Below are 20,674 nucleotides of genomic sequence, written 5' to 3' on the forward strand. Positions count from 1 at the left end.
TTTAGTTATGTGTGCTGACGCGCATGCCATGGTGTGCATGTGAGCGCAGTTACAGGATTGGCTGTCTCCTTCCACCATGGAGGTCCTGGGACCAGACTCAGGCCATCAGGCTTGGCGGCAAGTGCCCTCACCTGCTGGGCCATCTCACCATCCTCATCTCTCACAGGATTTTACGATTTCCAGACACCAGGAAGAACTAAGCTATGGACATTAAAACAGAAATGGAGTAAGATGGCCTTGTCTACTGCATTCAAGAACAAATGGTAACCTTGGGCCAGTGAGATGGCTCAGCTGGTAAAGAGGTGCTTTCCGTATAAGCCTGACAACCTGAGTTCAAACCCCAGATCCAGATCCCACAGTGAAAGGAGAGAGCTGATTCCCAAGGGTTGTCCTTCAACACACACACACACACACACACACACACACACACATACACACACACACACACACACACACACATACACACACATACACACATACACACACACATACACACACACATACACACACACATACACATACATACACATACACACACATACACACACACATACACATACATACACACATACACACACATACACACACATACACACACACATACACACACATGCACACACACACATACACACACACATACACATACACACACGTACACACACATACACACACATACACATACACACACGTACACACACATACACACACATACACACACACATACACACACACATACACACACACATACACACATACACACACATACACATACACACACATACACACACATACACACACACATACACACACACACACACACACACACACACATGAGAGAGAGAGAGAGAGAGAGAGAGAGAGAGAGAGAGAGATTATAGTAATGATAAAATTAATGGCAACTTAAAATGAACCTATTAGAGATAAGATAGTTCAGTTTTGAGATCATGGAATTAGTTAGCGGTGTTATCTGTAGTCAAGTTCGCATAAAGCAGACACGCCAAAGTCTACATGGTGGTCCCTTTTTGGGTGACCCCTGTACCAGGTGGTCATAAAATAAAACGGTAACAGAATAATGTCAGTCACAACCATTTGTGGACCATTTCCTCTGTGCCAGGCACCACGACAAGTGATTTAAGGACATCATGGCATGTAGTCCCTACAGCCCTGTGAACCAGGTATGCCTGCTGTGCAGGCTGAGGGAGAAAGGAGAGCTCAGCATAGGGTTCCCTGAGAAGGTCCCACAGAAGGAGGTGAAAGGTACAGACCCCTGGGATTGAAGCCCACAGCCTTCAAGGTAGGATGAGGAATGGGAACCATCGCTTCCTGAACTAGGCAGGTTTGGGTCAGAGCAGAAGGGGCTGCTGGGAGAAGAAGGCAGTAGGATCGGAACTTCATCATCATCCTGGGCTACACAGAAAATGTGAAGCCAATCTGGGACACTTGAAACCCTGTCTCAAAAGTGTAAGAGAAAATCCAAGTGATGCTGGGTTTGGCAATTAGGCTGCAGATACCAGAATTCACAACAGGAAAAAAAAATGATAAGCTGAGTTTAATTGAAATCAAAGCATTTGCTCTGTGAAAGACACCACTAAGAAAACAAAAAGACAGACTCAGACTGGAAGACAGTGTTTACCTGATAAAGCCCTAGTTCCCAGAAAATACAACAAACACTTGAGATTAACAAACAGTAAGAAGACAAGATTCCAATTAAAACTTTCAAGAGGTCTAACCGGATGCCTCAGAAGACAGTAAAGCATGTTGAGATCCTGCCATAAGGAACTGCACGCTAACACAGTGAGCTATGCCCATGAGAATGGCTAAAAGCTAAAACACCAATAACACCAAAAGCTGCCGGGGATATGAGAGACAACAGGAGCTCTCATCCGTGGGAAATGAGAACAGAAAATGATCCAGACACACTGGAAGACAGTCCTATGGTCCCTTACAATGTTAGATATACACTCGCCAACTGATTCAGCAGCTGTACTCAAATCCCAGACACTTACCCAACTATGGTTGAAAGACACCAAAACCTGTACCTAAATCTTATAACAGCTTTGTTCATAATTGCCATGTATTAGGAACAACCCTTCATATAGGTGCATGGGATAACGAGGTTTCCATACAACAGAATATTTGTGGGTCTCAGGGAATATGTTAAAAGGAAATGAGATATCAAAACATGAATATAAATGGAGAAACCCAGAAAGCTTATTAGCAAGTGAAATGAGCCCCTCTGGAGTCCTGCTCTATCCACGATTCCAACTCTATCCCATTCCAGAAAAGGCAAAACATTAGAAGAAGTAAACAAAGCAGGGGTTGCCAGAGGTTCTGAGAGTGTTAGGGAGGAAGGGCAAAGTGGATTTTAGGGCAGTGAACTGCTCTGTACCCTGTTATGCATTTGTCAAGCTCCATAGAACCACAGGACATGGAAAGTGAACCCTAGGAAGAAGGCATGGACGCTGGCTCCTCTGTTGTGACAATACCACACTAAAGCAGACAACGCACAGCAGGGGAGGCTGGAGGGAAGAAGGGCTGAGGCTGGAGGGAAGGAGGGCTGGATGATATTGTGTCTGTGTTCTGACAAACAAAGCTTGCCTGTAGATCAGAGGGCGGAGCTAGTCACTAGTTAACCATAGAGGCCAGCCAGGCCCGTGGTGGCTCACACCTTCAATCCCAGCACTTGGGAGGAGGAAGCAGGAAGATCACGTGTTCAAGGCCCCCCTGGGTTACACGAGATTGAATCGGTCTAAAAGAGAAACAGAGCCAGGAGGTGGTGGCTCACACCTTCAATCCCAGCACTAGGGAGGTGGAGACAGGAATATATGTTGGGTAGACAGGATCTCGGCCCACTCAGTCTGAGAATTTGTAGAGACAGGATCTTCCCATTTCAGTCTGAGATTTCGTAGAGGTAAGAACTCTAGTGGCTGGCTGCTCTGCTTCTCTGATCTTTCAGCTTTCACCCTCAGTACCTGACTCTGGGTTAAGACTAATTAGGACCGCACTTCAGAGGAGTAACTATGCTCAATAGTTCCTCTAAAAACAGGAGCCAAAGAAGAAGAGACATCCTACATTATGAAAGACTGAGGTCTGGGCTGCTGGAGACCCAGAGAACAGAAAGGTCCCGGGCAAAGGCTCAAAGGCTGATGGACAGTATGTCAAGAGGCTGCAAAGCTGGGCTTGCAGGATGAACCCAAGAGTTTCAAGAGTGTGGAGTCACGCCTGGGGCAGCACTTCTCAAAACTTCATTAGAAGCATCTGGGGAGCTTCTAAACACTCCCAAAGCTGCACTCCTAAACCAATTAAATCATATTTCTGGGTATGGGATTCCGTTTTTGATCAGTATCAAAGCTCCCTACAAGATCCTAATGTGCAGACAAATTTTAGAACCACCAACCAAGGGCTTCCATGTGTTCAGTCTTCCGAGGTAACATTGTTGGCAAAGTGAACCCGGGTAAGCAGAGATGGTGACTACACCTGAGATGCACATGTAACAGTCAGCTAAGAAGAATACTTATGTAGATGATGTAGCAAACACAGTCATTGCAAACAAGACCATATAATATTGCCTTACCTATCTGGAGTTCCCCACTGCTTTTTTGGTTTGGAAAGATCTTCAATTCGCTTTCTAGAAAGAAAACTAACAAATACCAGCTAGTTAATTCAGAGCGTGCTTGGAAATACGTTTACAACAGACGACTCCCATCAAAGAGATTCTATCTGGGGGAAGGGCAAGTGGGACTGCATATTTGGGGTGACTTAGACTGCTGAGGGAGGGTCTGAAGAGATGACTCCGTGGAGTGGCTAAGAGTGTGTCCTGCTCTTGCTGCGTACCCGAAGTCAGTTACCAGCACCTAGGTTACGTGGTTCACTACTGTCTGTAACTCCAGTTTCAGGAAATCCAGCTCCAGGGAACCTGAACCTCCAAGGGCACCTGTGTTCAAACGCACATGCCGACTCATACACATAATGATAAAAAGCTGGCTCCTTTCTCCCATCCTCATCCTAGCCACCAGATGCACTGGCCTCCATGTCCCCTGCCTCCGCACATCACCTCTGTCCACTTGTTCCCCACCCAGTAGCCACAGCGAGTGTTCTAATCCATACATAGAACTCATGCTCTCTTTGCTGGACATGACTTGGCTGTTGAACTCATAGACTCACTGTAGCTATGATGACTTGACATTCACAAGGTCAAAGCCATCAAGATCACTCAGCATCCCAGCAGGCAACACTGATTGGACTTGGTGTTTTTTAGAGAAAAAATTTAAGGAGGAGGCTATGAAGGTAGGAGGTTAGAGGGGAGTAAGTGGAGAAGTTGATGGTGGATACGATCAGCATGGTGGCTCACACTTTTAACCCCAGCACTGCAAAGGCCGAGGCAGGCAGATCTGGTGTACATACATGGAGTTTCAGGCCAGCCAGGGCTCTATTATATAAAAAGCGGAAATATAACAATAAAAATATTTTATAAGAGTAAAGGATCAAAAATAAAAAAAGGACAGGTAATGGTGGTGCATGCTTTTAACCCCAGCATTCAGAAGGCAGAGGCAGGAGGATCTCTGTGAGTTTGAGGCCAAGGCCAGCCTGTCTACAGAGGGAGTTCTAGGATAGCCAGGGCTGTTACAGAGAAACCCTGTCTTGAAAAACAAACAAACCAACAAAAAAGAATAAAGGATAATTTTTTAAAAAATTGTTCTGAGAGATCCAGAATTGATCAAATATTGAGATACTGTAGACTAAAACGTCTTACGGGGTTGGGGATTTAGCTCAGTGGTAGAGTGCTTGCCTAGCAAGCGCAAGGCCCTGGGTTCAATCATCAGCTCCAAAAAAAATGTCTTACTTCCAGCTGGATGGTGGTGGCCCAAGCCTTTAATCCCAGGGCTCAGGAGGCAGAGGCAGGCAGATCTCTGAGTTCCAGGATAGCCTGGTCTACAGAGCAAGTTCCAGGACATCCAGGGGTACACAGGAAAAACCCTGTCTCAAAAACACAAACAAAAAAGTTTTAATTTTAGAAATATTAAAATAATTATATCTGATATAATATATACCATGGATTATACATACATAACAAAGGAAAGAGCCCACTGGCTCCAGGAACACCTTCGTAAAATGGTACTCAGTAACAAAAAAAAAGGAACACCACTGGTGTGTCAGGTTGTAGGTGGATTGGTGACACAGGACTGTGAAGGGACTGTACACGTAGATTTCAGACAAGATGTCTATCTTTGACAAAACTATGAATCTGCTCCCTCACACCTTCCCTACAGAGGGTACCAGTGAGAGTTCAGAATCTTCAGGACATTGCAGAGCTAGATGGAATTCTACAGTACCTACAGGATGGCTGCCGAAGAAAATGCCAAATATAATTCTAAATTACGTCCTTCCTCCTAATATATTAGTTCATATCCATAGAAGACTCTGACTAAAACCTCCATGTGTCCTGCTAGTCACAGTGTCTGTAATCCAGCACCAGGGAGGTAGAGGCAAAATTCTGTCTTTAAATGGAAATTTTTTTTTACCTGTGCCCTTAGTTTTAAAATTTACAAGTGTTTATGAAGAGCAACATAAAACAGAATCCTTCAGAACACACTGGTAGAATATACTTCAACTGGCTTATTTATTAAAATTGGGGGAGTAATCTCTGGCATGTGCTAATTCTCTGTGAAGGTGTGGTTAGTATTGTGTTGTGTGCACTATATTTCTTGGCTGTATATAGAATTTGAGGATAGACCAAGCTTGGTCTATCCTCAAATTCTATATACAGCCAAGAATGACCTTGAACTTCTGATCCTCCTGCCTCCTTCTCCCACAAGCTGAGGTTATAGGATTGTGCCACCATGCCCAGCTCCCTGTCATGGATCTCAACATGGTCTCCTTGTCTTTCTTGAGAACAGCATTACCTCACAGGGTTTTGTCACACCCCTGTGTAGAAATAAAGAAGTACAAAAGGGCCGGGTGGTGGTGGTGGTGGCAGTGGCGCACGCCTGAATCCCAGCACTCGGGAGGCAGAGGCAGGTGGATCTCTGTGAGTTCGAGGCCAGCCTGGTCTACAGAGCTAGTTCAGGACAGGCTCCAAAGCTACAGAGAGAAACCCTGTCTCGAAAAGAAAAGAAAAAAAAAAAGTACAAAAGGTTGTAATTTGTGAAAGGCGGGGGACAGGGGAGGATACGGACCAAAAAACCTGAGGCAATGGAGACAACTCACAGATAAACACATCAGCTACACAAGCCTGAGGACCTGAGTCTCCACAGGACTCACATAAAAAGCAGGAGGCTGTGGCACACATTCATTCCCTCCCTCCCCCAAAGTGAAATGGAAGGCAGAGAGAGTAGAATCTCCTTGGAGCTCAAGGACCAGCTAGCCTGTGATATACCATCAACATCTTAAACAAAAAATGGAAAGTGAGAATCACACCTCAAAGCTGTCCTCTGACCTCCACGTTCATGCAGAGGCAAGAATATACCACACCTCCCTCCCTCTCCACCCTTCAATCCCCAACCCCCCCCCCCCATGATCTGAAAGAGACTCCCAATACCATCCCTTTTGGTTCACCAGTGCCAAAGAAAGTTTTTAAATCCTTACTTTGAGCACACAGCAATGGGTGTATTCTGGTCTCTGCTAATGGGACTCCTGTGGAATCCTTCAGGGAGCATGCTCTTCTACATCTCACTATCTGGTTCAACTTCTGTCTTAGTCAGGGTTTCTATTGCTCTGAAGAGGCACCATGACCATAGCAACTCTTAGAAAGGAAAAACATTTCATTGGGGTGGTTTACATTTTCAGAGGTCCGATCCCTTTTCATCATGGCGGGGAGCATGGCAGCATGCAGGCAGACATTGTGCTGGCTACATCTTGATATGCAGGCAACAGGAAGTGGACTGTGACATTGGGAGTAGCTTGAGCATAGGAGACCTCAAAGCCCACTCCCATAGTGACACACTTCCTCTAACAAGGCCACACCTACTCCACACCTCCTAATAGTGCCACTCCCTTTGGGGGCCATCTTCTTTCAAACCACCACATATGCAGAAAAATTTTTTTCTTTCATAGCTAACTAGGCACAATGAATTTGAATAAGTAAATACATGTTTAGGGGTTACATGGGCAGCTAATGGGGATGATATAATTTTCTTACATAAGGAGGCCTCAATTAACCAACCAACCAAAACCAAGTAACAATAATAAATAACAATAACTAAAATTGTAACTAATCCTTACAATTATTTTTGAACTATAAAAACAAAGTAGATACAGAGAGCTGGAGTAAATAGCTGAGCAGTTAAGAGCATTTGTTGCTCTTGCAGAGGACCCAGGTTCGGTTCCCAGTACCCATATTGAGTTTCACATATGGGTAACTCCAGGGTGTCTGATGCTCTCTTCTGGCCTCCATAGAGATACACATGATTCATACAACACACACACACACACAGGCAAACACTCACACACATAAAGCAACGACAAATAAAAAACCAAATTAGGTACAAATTATTTCCATTGTCTGTTCAGCCACAGGGAAGTGTGCTCACGATCAGCGGGTACCATTTGTTTGGAACAATGTGCATTTTGTTCGTTTGTTTGTTCTTGAGACAGGGTCTCACTATACAATTAAAGCTGCCTCAAACTCACAGCCTCCCTGCCATTAGCTCCCAAATGATGGGATTCCAGGCAAGTACCATGACTTGATTTGATGCAGACTTTTGAATGAAAACCTACCAATACTCATCAAATACTAGTTCTCCCAGCCCTAACACTCAACTTCCATACAACCATGGGAAGCAATGGGATGCACACTTTCTGGATTTCATTTGCTCTCAGTAAATTCTAGTCCACAGAACCACCTTGTGCCCATTTTCAGTTTCTTGTGAGAAAATATTTTGTAAACCACAAAGCATCACACACAAATAAGGTGGGGATGTTTACTATCTAAAACAGGAGGAAGAAAAAAAACAAGCACAGTAGATAGAAAATCTAAAAATAAGTCTAAATAATAAGCATAAATGTAAATGGGTTGTGATTAAAAATAAAGATGAAAGGTTTTAACCCACTTTAAAAAAAACAAGTAGGTAAGACAGCAACATGATATTATTTACTTATCCACATGAACTGAAGCTGTAGACCCTTGGTATTTCTCTTTACTGTTTAATTGTGTCCTCTTCTAAAGTACATCTCAAAGCAGGAGTTAGCATCTGTTTTTATCTGCTTTGGTGCTTACATCCACACCTTTTTCCTTTTGTACAGAAGGCGTTTGCGTGTTTCATTAGCTGCTGTACCTTAGTCAGAAGCAAGGAGACTCAGATAGATTCACCTGGAGCTTCAGGCAGTCTCTGATACGAGATTGTCAGTGCAGACTCCTGTGACCCTGGAAAGTGCAGGTCTACTACAAAGAGTGCCAACCACAACCATCCCAGGTACTTCTCGATGTGTCTTTCCTCTTCCCTCCTTACTGTTTTAGTGTTTTCAGAGTTTTATGTGTATGAGTGTTTTGCCTGCTTGTATGTCTATGTACCATGTGTGTGCAGTGACTGCAGAAGCAGAAAGGGGTGTTGGATTCCTTGGAACTGGAGTTACAGATGATTGTGAGCTGCCATGTGGGTGCTGGAATTGAACCTGGGTCCTCATGGAAGAGCAGCCAGTGCCCTTAAGCACTGGCTTAAGTGAGCCATCTCTCCAGCCTCTTTCTTACTTAAGTGTGTGCTTGTTTATTTTGGTGGTGGTTTGGTTTTAAGCAAACACTCTACTGTTAAGCTCATCCCAGCTCTCCTTCTTTCTTCTTCCTACAGAAACTGATTCTAAAGGGCCTTTCACAAAGGGAAGCATGGAGACTCCTCAGAAGCCCCGGGACAGGTTTTCTCTCAAGTCCTCCAGGAGCCTAGCCCCTACCTCTGCTGATCACCATTTCAGGTGTGAGAATGGTATTATCCTCAGTCTTACCATTTCCTTATACGGTCACGAGAAACAGGGTGTTCTAAAAGAAAATAAAAGCAAAAATTAGATTCCACAGCAATTAAAGATATCAGGATAACATCACAAATCAAAAGAGGTCACAAAAGTAACTATTTGGGCAATAATATTGAAGTTAAATCTATCTAAATAAACCACACACAAATCAAGAGGTTCAAGTTTTTTGAAACTGGAATGGAAAAAAAAAAAAAATAGAACATTTAATCACCAGATTTTAATCTGCTAGGATTAAAGCTAGCCAAAACGATTAAAACATTTAGAACTTAAAACTTATGTGTATCCAAAAGAATATTATTCAGCTATAAAGAAAAATAAAATCATAATATTTGCAGGAAAATGAATAAAACAAGAATTGTATTAAACAAAGCAACCTACACTCAGAACGACGAAGATCACATTTTCTCTCATATGTCTATACTGAATTTTAATTTTTATACGTGTGTGGTTGTGGGATATGCCACAAAGCCAGAAAGGGGACCATGAGAAGGGGGAAGGAGGTCTTAAGGAATGGATAAAGAAGGCAATAGATGATATATATGTAACCTGAAAGTGGACTTGGGGAGAAGGAGAATGGGGGAGAAAGAGCAACAAAAAGAATGTCTAAAAATGCAATAATGCAACCTATATTTTATATGCTAACTTCAAAATGTTTAACTCTGCATGTGAAAAATTTAAAACGTTCAATAAGTATCAGACAGCAAATGGGATTAATGCTTAATAGTGTTAATATTTGAAGACTACCAAAGTACAAACAGAAAAAAATACTAAAATATGTACCAAGAATAAAATAAGCTAAGAGTATGAGTTAAATTCAAATATGAAAATCCATGAAAGGTCAAAAGCACTTAAAAAAATCAACCTTACTTATTTTTTATTTATCAACCTTACTTATAACCAAAACAATGCAAATAAAGACTTTTTTTAAAGCTATCAAATTAGCAACATTTTTCACAAAGGATAAAATGCTAGGAGGTGAATGGTGTGCACATCCTGAGCACAGCTAACAAATGTTTAAGTTAGCACACTATAAAGAGTGAGTTGGGACTGTGAGTCAGCAAGGTTCGCACATCGCAATCCAATTCTGTTTCTAGAAATGTACCCTGAGGAAATTGTTTCAAATGTGGTCCAAGATGTATGCATAAACAATGTTGAGTGAGGTGTCTTTGACAGGAAGAAACTGGTAAATCTGAGGTATCTGTATCAGGAGATATGACTAAGCAAATGAAAATGCATGCATAGAAATGCATGTTTGGGGTAGAAAAAATGTGGTCGATTATATAAGAGTCTCTTTGTGGGAGTTTTTAATCACATGTAAAGGCTTTGAAAGAGCACATTCTCCACTTGGGAGTGTTTTCTGGAAAGGAGAGCAGTACCGGGGAGAGATAGATCAAACTCCATCTTTGTTGTTTTATCAACAACATGATCTTGGGCAATGGGATTAAGTTCTGTGAGATTCAGTTTCTCTCTTTCAGATTGGAGGATGATAGATCTGCGTAAAGATCAAAGATAGACATACAGACAGACAGGTAGATACAGACAGACAGAGACAGACAGATGATAGAGACAGACAGACAGATAGATAGATAATAAATAACTTACCTGTGTGTGTGCATGCTTGTAAAACACCTTGCATATATGAATGGTAGTTGGAATTATGTTACAACTTTACTGTACCCGTGGCTTTATTAGATGGTTGTTTAAAAGCAAAAATTCAGGACTGGGGAGATGGCTCAGAGGTTAAGAGCACCGACTGTTCTTCCAGAGGTCCTGAGTTCAATTCCCAGCAACCACATGGTGGCTTACAACCATCTATAATGAGATCTGGTGCTCTCTTCTGGCGTACAGGCATACATACAGGCAGGGCATTGTACACATAATAATTAAATAAGTCTTTTTAAAAAAAAAAAATGCAGCCATCCACAGACTTGGCTCCTCTGAGAGAACAGAGGAGGCAGAAGTGACTGTCCTCTCTGGGAGGTGGCAGCCTGGTGGAGGAGAGAGTTGATAAACTGGAAGAGAGGACAGGACTCAGACATTTCTAGTTGTTCTTTTCAAGGCTAAACTTCAGCCATACAGGTCAGTGTCGATACAATGCTGAACCAGTCCTAACGACCGTCTGTAAATACAGGTACTAGGAATGAGTAACTCTTGCTCTTTCATTCTATGTCTCCCAGCGAGCTTCCCTTCTCATAAAAGGACACTTTTGAGGTTACTTCATTCATTGGCAGGATGGAATAGTGCTGGCCAGCATTAAGCCATGTCCCTGAAGTGGTCTTTAGGTCATGACACTTCTAAAGTGGTCTCAGATCAGACTCAGCTGTAATTTAAAAACTCCGGGCCTCGGTCCACATCCCAGATCAATCAAGTCACAATCTTTGGAGTTGGGACACAGCCATTACTATTTTTAAAGGAGATATACGTCTGGGGCCTCTTACAATATCGTTTAATGGCTAAGAGCAATGGCTGGGGAGTCAGACTCTAAACTCTGACCTTGGGAGTGTATGCTCCTGCTCTCTGTAACTCGTTGGTGTGGTATAGGAAATGGGTCCACAAGGCACTTGAAAGTACATAGACATTAACTACTGCACAGTGCCCAAACAGTAAGTGTCTAACAATGGAAGCCATCATTCATTCCTCAAATTTATAAGATGCTGTTTAAATTTCTACAGATTAAAAAAAAAAGTTAAGAATGCAGTGTAAACTGAATTGTGAACATGCCCTAATTTCTATTTCCGTGGGTTTATGTGCTTATGACTTCTACTCATCCGAGGTTACTTATATGAATACACACAGGAATAGGCTACAAAGAGGTGCATCTAATTTTTAAGATCAACAACTAATTCAGGGAGGGAGGTAAACACCAGTGGAGGAAGAAGAGAACAAAACAAAACGAAACAAGAATATACTCTAAAGCCCAGCGCGTCTGCATCTGGAACATTCGACCACTGCTGGCACACTCCTTTGCTTTTCTTAATACAGAAATCCTCTCTATTCCCGATTTCATTGTTGGTGGTTTCCGGTCAACTGAAGCCTGAAAATATTAACTAGAAACTTCTAGAAGTCAATAATCTGTAAGTTTTAAACAACTTTCATTATAACGTGTCACTATAGTTCAGTAAGACTCTTGCTTTAATCCCTGACTGCACCTAACTTATAAATCAAGCTTTAGCATAGGTATTTCTACATTTAAAATAACATACTGTACATGAGTTGGTTTCAGACATTTGGAGAACGCCTTAGAAGGTCTTCCCTGCGGACAAGAGGGGACTACAGCTTTAAAATGGGGGTGACTTTTGGAGGGTTGCAAAGGCTTCATCGCTTTTATTTCTTTGTCTTAGCCTCTCATAGACAGATTTTTTTTCCATTTCATAATATTTTATTCGTTCTTTGAGAATTACGTACATGCATACAATGCATTTTGATCACATTCACCCCACTCCTAACTCCTCGCGGATGCGCGCCCGCCCCCATCTCACAGATCATCCGAGTTCAAACATCGGGAGCATGCACGTTCAAGGGTTGTACCGGTTTGCCGACTGCGCCGCCGCCGTGCAGGTCTGAGGGAACACCGCCTTGGTCCTCCACGTTCTCCTCCCGTGCGCACAGGAGAGGCTCTGCGACCTCGGGCACGCTGGCTCTCCCCTTGTCTGGGACGCGCTGGCACAGTCACGGAACGCCCCTCCCGGGGAGAAGGCTGACACGGCTGAGCAGCGGAGGCGCGCGGCGGTGGGCGTCCCGAAGCGGCGGGCAGGGGAGCTTTGCGATCTTTGGTGGCAGCGCGCGGTGATGGCGCTCGACCGATAGGGGACGCCCGCAGTGGCTTCACCGTTGCGGGTCCGACCCGGCCCCGGGGCGGGGGGCGCCGGGTGGTGGCGGGAGCAAGGCGGGGCTTGTTTGGGCGGTGTCGTGAGCGGGGCGCTGCGTCAAATATTGATACGTTGACATCATAAAATTTGTCCTATGAGATCTTAAAGGCGTTACCCAAAGGCACAGATTAAAGTAGGGTTGACCGTGGAAAGGGGAACAGAATTTGTTTCTTCTTCAAAGTTAACTTTTTAAAAAATGTTTGTTTATTTATTTTTAATTACGTGTATGAGAAGCCAGAAGTGGGTGTGGAAGGCCCTGGAGCGAGTCGCAGGTTAAAAGCCTGCTGGCCTAGGGTGCTGGGCCCTGGCTGGGGTCCTAATTCCTGTCCTCTGGAAGAGCAGCCAGTGCTCTTAACCTCCCAGCATCCCTCCCGCTCCCAGAGGTTACCCTTGATTCGTTCATGAAATGAATTAATCTCAGAACACTGAGGAAGTTCCCAGCAAGGCATTGCCAGGGAAATGTCTTCACTGATGTGTTTGTAAAAGAGGTTTCCTTGCATAGGAGTCCCGGCAAGAACCTATGTATTGAGCAGTTTCTTCTAAATGAACTATGTGTCAGTAAACACCGGCCAAGGAAAAGGGATTAGCTTGAAGAAAAGCAAGAATGGGATTACAGAGCACTCCCTACCAAAATCATCATTAAAAACGGGAGAAGAATGTAAAACAGTTTTAGAAAATCACTCATGAACTCACAGAGGTCCATCTGCCTCATTGCCTCCAGAGTCCTGAGATTAAAGGCGTGTGCCACCATGCTCAGCTTAAAATTTGTTTTCAAAGCCTCAACATACCGCAGAACAGAGCAGGTAAGATTGTAGTGTGAAGAAAAGAGAATTCAGTTATCACACGAACGACTTCCGATGGCTTGTGGCATAATGCCCCATCTTACTCAGTGACACAGTGGGATGCAGACGATGAAAAGGACCAGTGGTTACCACTGTCACTGGGGAGCTAACGGAGGGGTCAGGATGAGCTCTCCTCATCGAGCCTGGTGGAAGAGTCGGGCATCAAGTGCGACACCCCAAGCGTGAGTCCCAAGGAAGCACACGGTGCCGGAAGGAATTTGTCCTGACTGAAACAGTCCTCTCAGGCTGTTGAGTGTGGAGTGCACGCCAACAGGGCAGTCGGCAGAACTAGTTAAGACTCTACAGACTGTGTAAAGAAATCCACAGTGTGGGCTATTTCACCCAGTGTTTCGAGTGAAGAAATGAGGTTTCAGAGAAACAGCGTTAGTGATCGTCCCCCCAAAGTGTGGCCCCATCTGTGGCCTAACTGAAACAATTAAAGAAAAAAATACAGCCGGGCGGTGGTGGAGCACGCCTGTGATCCCAGCACTCGGGAGGCAGAGGCAGGTGGACTCTGTGAGTTCGAGGCCAGCCTGGTCTACAGAGCTAGTCCAGGACAGGCTCCAAAGCTACAGAGAAACCCTGTCTCGAAGAAAAAAAAATAAAAAGAATAAAAATACTCGTTGTTTAAGACCGGTTTGTTTGTTTGTTTGTTTATGTATAGTCTAGAACTGCCTAGGTAGCCCAGGTTAGCCTTGAACTTGCAATCTATCTGTCTCTGCTTCTTGAGTGTTGCCATTACAGGCATGCACTGTCTTGTATGACTTTTAAAAATAAATGTTTTTGTGAGACAATTATGAAGCTTACTATTTACTGTAGGTATTATATAGCATTAGAAAAGTTACCAAATTTTGATTGGTGTAATAATGGAATGGTTATTGTTAAGTTTTAGATCTTTAGCAATTAGAAGTATTTATGGGTAAAATCCATGGAGTCTATAATTTTCTTTAAAACAAATTTGTCCTGCAGGATGCCCACAAAATTTGGAGGAGGCAGTGAAGAAAATGCCAAAATTAAACAGTATTCCAAGTAGGGCAGTGGTGGTACATGTCCCCCCACCCCCAGAAAGGGTTTCTCTGTAGCTTTGGAGACTGTCCTAGAACTCGCTTTGTAGACCAGGTTGGCCTTGAATTCACAGAGATCCACCTGCCTCTGCCTCCCGAGTGCTGGGATTATAGGCGTGTGCCACCACCGCCCGGCCGGCCGTGGTATACGCTTTTATCCCAGCTCTCGGGAGACAGAGGCAAGGAGATCTCTGGGTTAGAGGCCAGCCTGCTCTATAGAATGAGTTCCAGGACAGGCTCTGTCAGAGAAACCCTGTCTCTAAAAAACAAAACAAAACAAAACAGAAACCACATGATTCCAAAAACTGATCATAATTGTTGAAACTAGATGATGGATGGATACATGAGAATTTATTATATTACTTTTTATTTTGGGTATGTATACTTGAAGATTTCTAAAATTAAAAAAATAATAAAAAAAAATAAAAAACCATGGGCTGGAGCAATGGCTCAGAGGTTAAGAGCACTGGCTACTCTTCCAGAGGTCCTGAGTTCAAATCCCAGCAACCACATAATAGCTCACAACCATCTGTAATGAGATCTAGCGCCCTCTTCTGGCCTGAAGGCATACACATGCAGGCAGAACACTATTCACAATAAATTTAAAAAATGAAAAAGAAAAAAAACGTGCCTTGAAAAAGTGTGGCCAACTTTTCAAAGTGACACTAGTGATGTCAACTACGAATGTAAAAAAAAAACAAACAAGAAAAAGGAAACAAACAAACAAAAACCCTTTTAATGAAATACTAGAAATAAGTATTTTTATATGATACCAAGCTGCCTGGCAAGACATTCCCACTAGTGCAACAGTGGACTGATAGTTACGGGGTAACCAACTGCTCTCTGATGAGATATGAGGCCTGTTCTACAGGAATTATTCCATGCTTGGCTCTGTAAACATGGTCAAAAACCCATGGCTGCGGAGACCATAGGCACAAGGGGGAACCTGCTGCTGTTTTGTTAAATGCTCGTACTGTCACACTGCATTCTAAATCTTTATGTTTACACCTATACATTTGCGCTGCTTTCAGTTCCGGTCACGGAAGCTTCATTTTGCAGAAACAGAGGCCAAAACAAAGAGTCAAAACTGGTCAAAGTGCTAAAACCCTGAGCACTCAGTTGCGGGTGGTTGGTTTATCTATATCAACCACCCTACACCGAGGAAGCATGTCAGAGCAGATGAGGAAGAGAGCAGGGGGGACATGCTGGCTTCTGGACATCACCTGTCTAGTTCACACGGCAACTAAGCAGCTGTGGTGACCTGCACAGCCCAGCACAACATCAAGCCAGTCAAAGCTCCAGTGCCGAGGGGGTTGGGGCCCCAAGACCCTACCCGTCAGAAGAGGTATGCAGTTGTTGGTTGCTGAGGTGGGGGAGAGCCACTCCATTTTGGGAGCAGGAAGTTGGTAGACTGCTCGTGCCCCAGAAGATGGCCATGAGCATCTGGGCAGTACTAATGGGACTCTGGATTGCTTATAACTATTTATTTTTTATATGGCACGAAGTTAGGAAAGAGATGGGGTAAGGAACATAAGTCCCTCTCCTAAACTCACGGGGCTCCTGCACCTCATAGAGAGAGATAGTGGAGGGTTAGCACAATCATTACATTCCATATAACTGTGTGACTCTCTCAAAAATTAATTTCAGGGTTGGAGATTTAGCTCAGTGGTAGAGCGCTTGCCTAGCAAGCACAAGGCCCTGGGTTCGGTCCTCAGCTCCGGGAAAAAAAAATTTCAGGCTATTTTGGGGGCTGGAGAGATGGCTCAGAGGTTAAGAGCACCAACTGCTCTTGTAGAGGTCCAGAGGTCCTGAGTTCAATTCCCAGCACCCACATGGTGGCTCACAACCATCTGCAATGAGATCTGGTGCCCTCTTCTGTGTACATAATAAATAAATAAATCTTTTTAAAAAAAAATAATGTCAAAAACAGGAAACTTGTGGCTAGTGATGGATTTTTTTTTTTTTTAAGCAGAAAGGGAAAAATATCTCTAATGTGTCACTCATCTTTTTTTGGGGGGGGGGGGTTTCAAGACAGGATTTCCTTGTGTACCTTTGCGCCTTTCCTGGAACTCACTTGGTAGCTGGCCTCGAACTCACAGAGATCCACCTGCCTCTGCCTCCCGAGTGCTGGGATTACAGGCGTGCGCCGCCCCCACCCGGCGTGTATCACTCATCTTAATGTGATATCTTCATCCCATATGGACAACCAGATAAACACAATTGTGAATACACATTTGCCTATTTTGTTGTCCTCTCTATACGCTTATACATTTAAGTAGGCAACAAAATTTAATTCAAGAATATATTGCTGAGCACACGTTGGCAGCAATAAATGCAGAGAAAACAATTGTGTTAAAATACAGACTCTCTGCAGGCCCTTATTTGAGTCATAATTCCAATAGGTAATCCACAGCACACCTGGAAAGCAAGCACTGGAGAGGCTGGTGCAAGGGGAGCTTCAATTTGAGGTTAGTCTGGGTTTTGTAGTGAGACTTTATCTTTCAAAACAAACAAACAAACAAACAAAAACCCACCAAAAACAAAATAAATAAGACAAAAAAATAAATAACAAACCCCAAATTCCACAAACTCCAAATAGTATAGGTCTCCACAAGGATTGGCTGGTCCACTTGCCTCATTCCTTAGACAGAAAATGTTCTCAGGAAACCAAGAGTCAATTTCTACTTCCTGCCTCCCAGGTCAGTGCTCTTCCCATCCACATCCGGCTTTCTCCTCTCAGAACTGAACACTCGAACGCGGTGGGGCCGGGACTCAGAACAGTCGCGTTAAAATGGCCACGTTTCTTTGGGGACCGCAGGGAAGATGGTACACTCCCAGCCCTTCCTCTTAGTTGTTGACCTTTAGCACAAACGCAGCTTCGCTCCCTGGCCCTGAAACATTTCCCTTTCCCTGTGGGGCCTCTTTCTCCCGCGCAAGACCAGTCCGGTCCCACCGGTCTTGTCACTACAAGTGTGTTTACAGGTTTGGGATCAACTGGGCTGGCTTTGCACGCTGGTCCATGCACCCTTGGGCCAAATACTAGGTCTCAGATTCCTCATCAAACCAGGAACCAAAAAATGTAAAAAGAAGATACACATGGGCTGGAGAGATGGCTCGGAGATTAAGAGCACAGACTGCTCTTCCAGAGGTCCTGAGTTCAATTCCCAGCAACCACATGGTGGCTCACAGCCATCTGTAAAGAGATCTGGTGCCCTCTTCTGTGTACATAATAAATAAATAAATCTCTAAAAAAACAAAGAAAGAAGATACACAGGGGGGGGGGGGAGGGAAGGGAGGGGGAGGGGAGAAAGAGACTGGCAGAGAGGGAGAGAGGAGTCTGGTTGCGATTAAAAGGAACGTCCATGTCCCTCGGCTCTGCAGCCTGGTACAGCTTCTCTTGTCCTGTAAATTGCCTGTGGCCATGTCACGGGAGCAGCAGTCAGCAATGGAGTTTACGGAACACAGCCCAGAGGATAACAAAGCTACTCTGGGTCCATCCTGGAGAGGCAAAGCCCCGGAGGATTGTCTCCAGAACGCCCCTTGCTTCTGCTGAGCTTCCTCCTGCTTGCTGCTGACATGTTCCTGCTGTGAGTGGCCCGGTGTGGTTACTATGTGAAAGGACCCCACTGTATCTAGTATAGTGCGATTGTTTCAAAGCCCACTCCTCACTGGGCAGTTGACTTGCGGATCACAATGAAGATAATTTTTTTTTTTTGAGCTGGGGATCGAACCCAGGGCCTTGTGCTTGGTAGGCAAGCACTCTACCACTGAGCTAAATCCCCAACCGAAGATGATTTTTATAAGAGCAATAATGATTAGTTAGAACTATGATTTAATTGGACTTTCTGAAGTAGCCTAAAAGATACAGGTGGTTAAGATAATAAAGATGATTAGGGAAATGCTTTAGGTTATTCTGCCAATTGCTCCAATAAGAGACACAAAAAAAGACTAATATAAGCTAAAAGTCCCCTTCCTTTTTTTAGATACGACATTTACAGAAGATGAAAAATTAAAAAAAAAAAAAAGGAAGTTTCATGCATTATAGACCCATGAATTCTGCCTGTGGAAAAACAGTCTGATGGTCAAAGAAAGCAATTATGTCCCTACACCCAAGATTAGGCCTGAGTTCCTTGGTCATGTAGCTTACAGAATTAATCACAGCCCTCAGTATGCACCTTGAAAACACAAAGCTGTGAAAGGAAATTAAATGACCCTATTGTGCATAAAGAAACTAGATGGTGTAGCTGACCACTTGAATGAAGTTTTGTAGGAATCTGCTAGACTGAAACACCACAAACAGCTTCCTGTCAGTACAAAAGGAACCAGTGAAATACACTTGGCTTGTGTAAAACTTTGTTAATCAATTATAAAAGAATCATCACTTTGGGGTGAAGATGTTATGGTGGGAAAATTATACAAACGTTTAGCTATTTGTGGGCTTCTAAGGAAAACATGTAACTGTGGTCTCAATGTGATTTCTTCTTATGTAAAGATTTTAATTTGTTTTTGGAAAACATGTAACTTGTGATTGTGAGGTAATCCCTTCTTGCATAGAAATCTTTGTATTAGGAGGTATAAAAGGGATAAAGGAAAAACAAGAGGAAGAAGGAAAGATCTAGAAGGAGAACACCCGAGGAGGAGGAGAAGGAGGAGGAGGAGGAGGAGGAGGAGGAGAGGAGGAGGAGGAGGAGGAGGAGGAGGAGGAGGAGGAGGAGGAGGAGGAGGAGGAAAAAGAAGAAGAAGAAGAGGAAGAGGAAGAAGAAGAAGAAGAAGAAAAGACGAAGAACATCCAGCAGAGAGAAACATAAAATAAAGAATTAAGCTTTGGCCCTTGGGAAAATGTCTCCTGTGTGTGTGTGCAGCCTTGCTGATGCCACACCTCCTTTCCAGTTTCTCTGACACTGCTAGGAAGTGTCTTCCAGCAGCAGTAAATGCCCTAGGAAATACTCTGCTCAACTTGATAATCCTTATACCACATAGTGTGCACGGTCAAGAAGTCATCTTACTTCTGTAAGGGAGTACGAGGCGTGATTCACCATCACTAATCATAATACTGAACAATTACAATGGCCAAGCATTGTGCCAAGCTTTTCTGTGCTTTCTCTCTCATATTTACCCTTAGGTCACTCCTAGCGCTTATATCAAGACTTCTCCCATGCCATGAATAGGGTCAGGATGAAGAGAAAGCTTTGGGGTCTTATCATGCAGTTCAGTATCGGCTATAACCGTGTGCATGGCCTCTGGTTAGTCAGTTGACTCCTCTGTGTCCCAATTAGCTCATCTGTAAAATGAGGACACAGATAGTCCTTACTCTAAGGGGTTCTTTTGAAGATATGACAAAATGAACATAGGTTACTTGAGCTCAGTAGCTACCAAGCAAATCTAGAGGGTATCAGAAATGTCCATATAGAAAACTCCTTCATCCACCTGCTCCAATCGGTAGAATAGAAAAGACCAAGAGTCTAAAATCCCTGTCCTATGCTCATGTAGCTTGACACAATACACAGAAAGGGGGACAAGAATCAAGTAAATAGGTTCAGGATGGAAATTAGTGCACATGATGTGCCTGGTAAGCAGAAGACATTGCCTACTTTAGGGAGAACAGTTCGGGAGGCACCTTTTAGAGGAATTGATACTTGAACTGGGGGATGGAGGGGGCATGGTGAGAAGGTACCAGATATCCACTGATGTGAAAGAAGAAGAATTTGAGGACAGCATTACAGGAGAGGACATGGTGAGTGTGAAAGCACTGTGGAGGAACCAGGTCAGAGGCACAGCAAAGTCATGGGCCAGGGTGACTGAAAACAGCAAAGAGGAAGGACAGTGGATTTGTGCTTGGGTCAGATGACCTCCAACCCTGGGAGGGATTCTGCTTCTTGGATCTGGCCAGGAGCAGCTGAAGGATCTGGAGCAAGATGGCTGAATATATCTTCCTTCC

The 20,674-nt window shown here is 43.8% G+C and overlaps 1 protein-coding gene across 1 annotated transcript in view; it reads right to left on the reverse strand.

The window, feature by feature from the left end:
• The window catches only part of Thegl (theg spermatid protein like), a 48,918-nt gene that overhangs the window by 19,826 nt on the left and 8,418 nt on the right, over positions 1-20,674 (reverse strand). The window contains exons 2-3 of the mRNA XM_036200921.1: positions 8,935-8,968; positions 3,575-3,640 (exon numbers count right to left, since the gene is read on the reverse strand). Of these exons, the coding sequence (XP_036056814.1) occupies positions 3,575-3,640; positions 8,935-8,968 (100 nt within the window). The remainder of the gene's footprint in view (positions 1-3,574; positions 3,641-8,934; positions 8,969-20,674) is intronic.

The sequence above is a fragment of the Onychomys torridus genome, chromosome 10, assembly GCF_903995425.1.
Source record: "Onychomys torridus chromosome 10, mOncTor1.1, whole genome shotgun sequence".
Taxonomy (NCBI): Eukaryota; Metazoa; Chordata; class Mammalia; order Rodentia; family Cricetidae; genus Onychomys; species Onychomys torridus.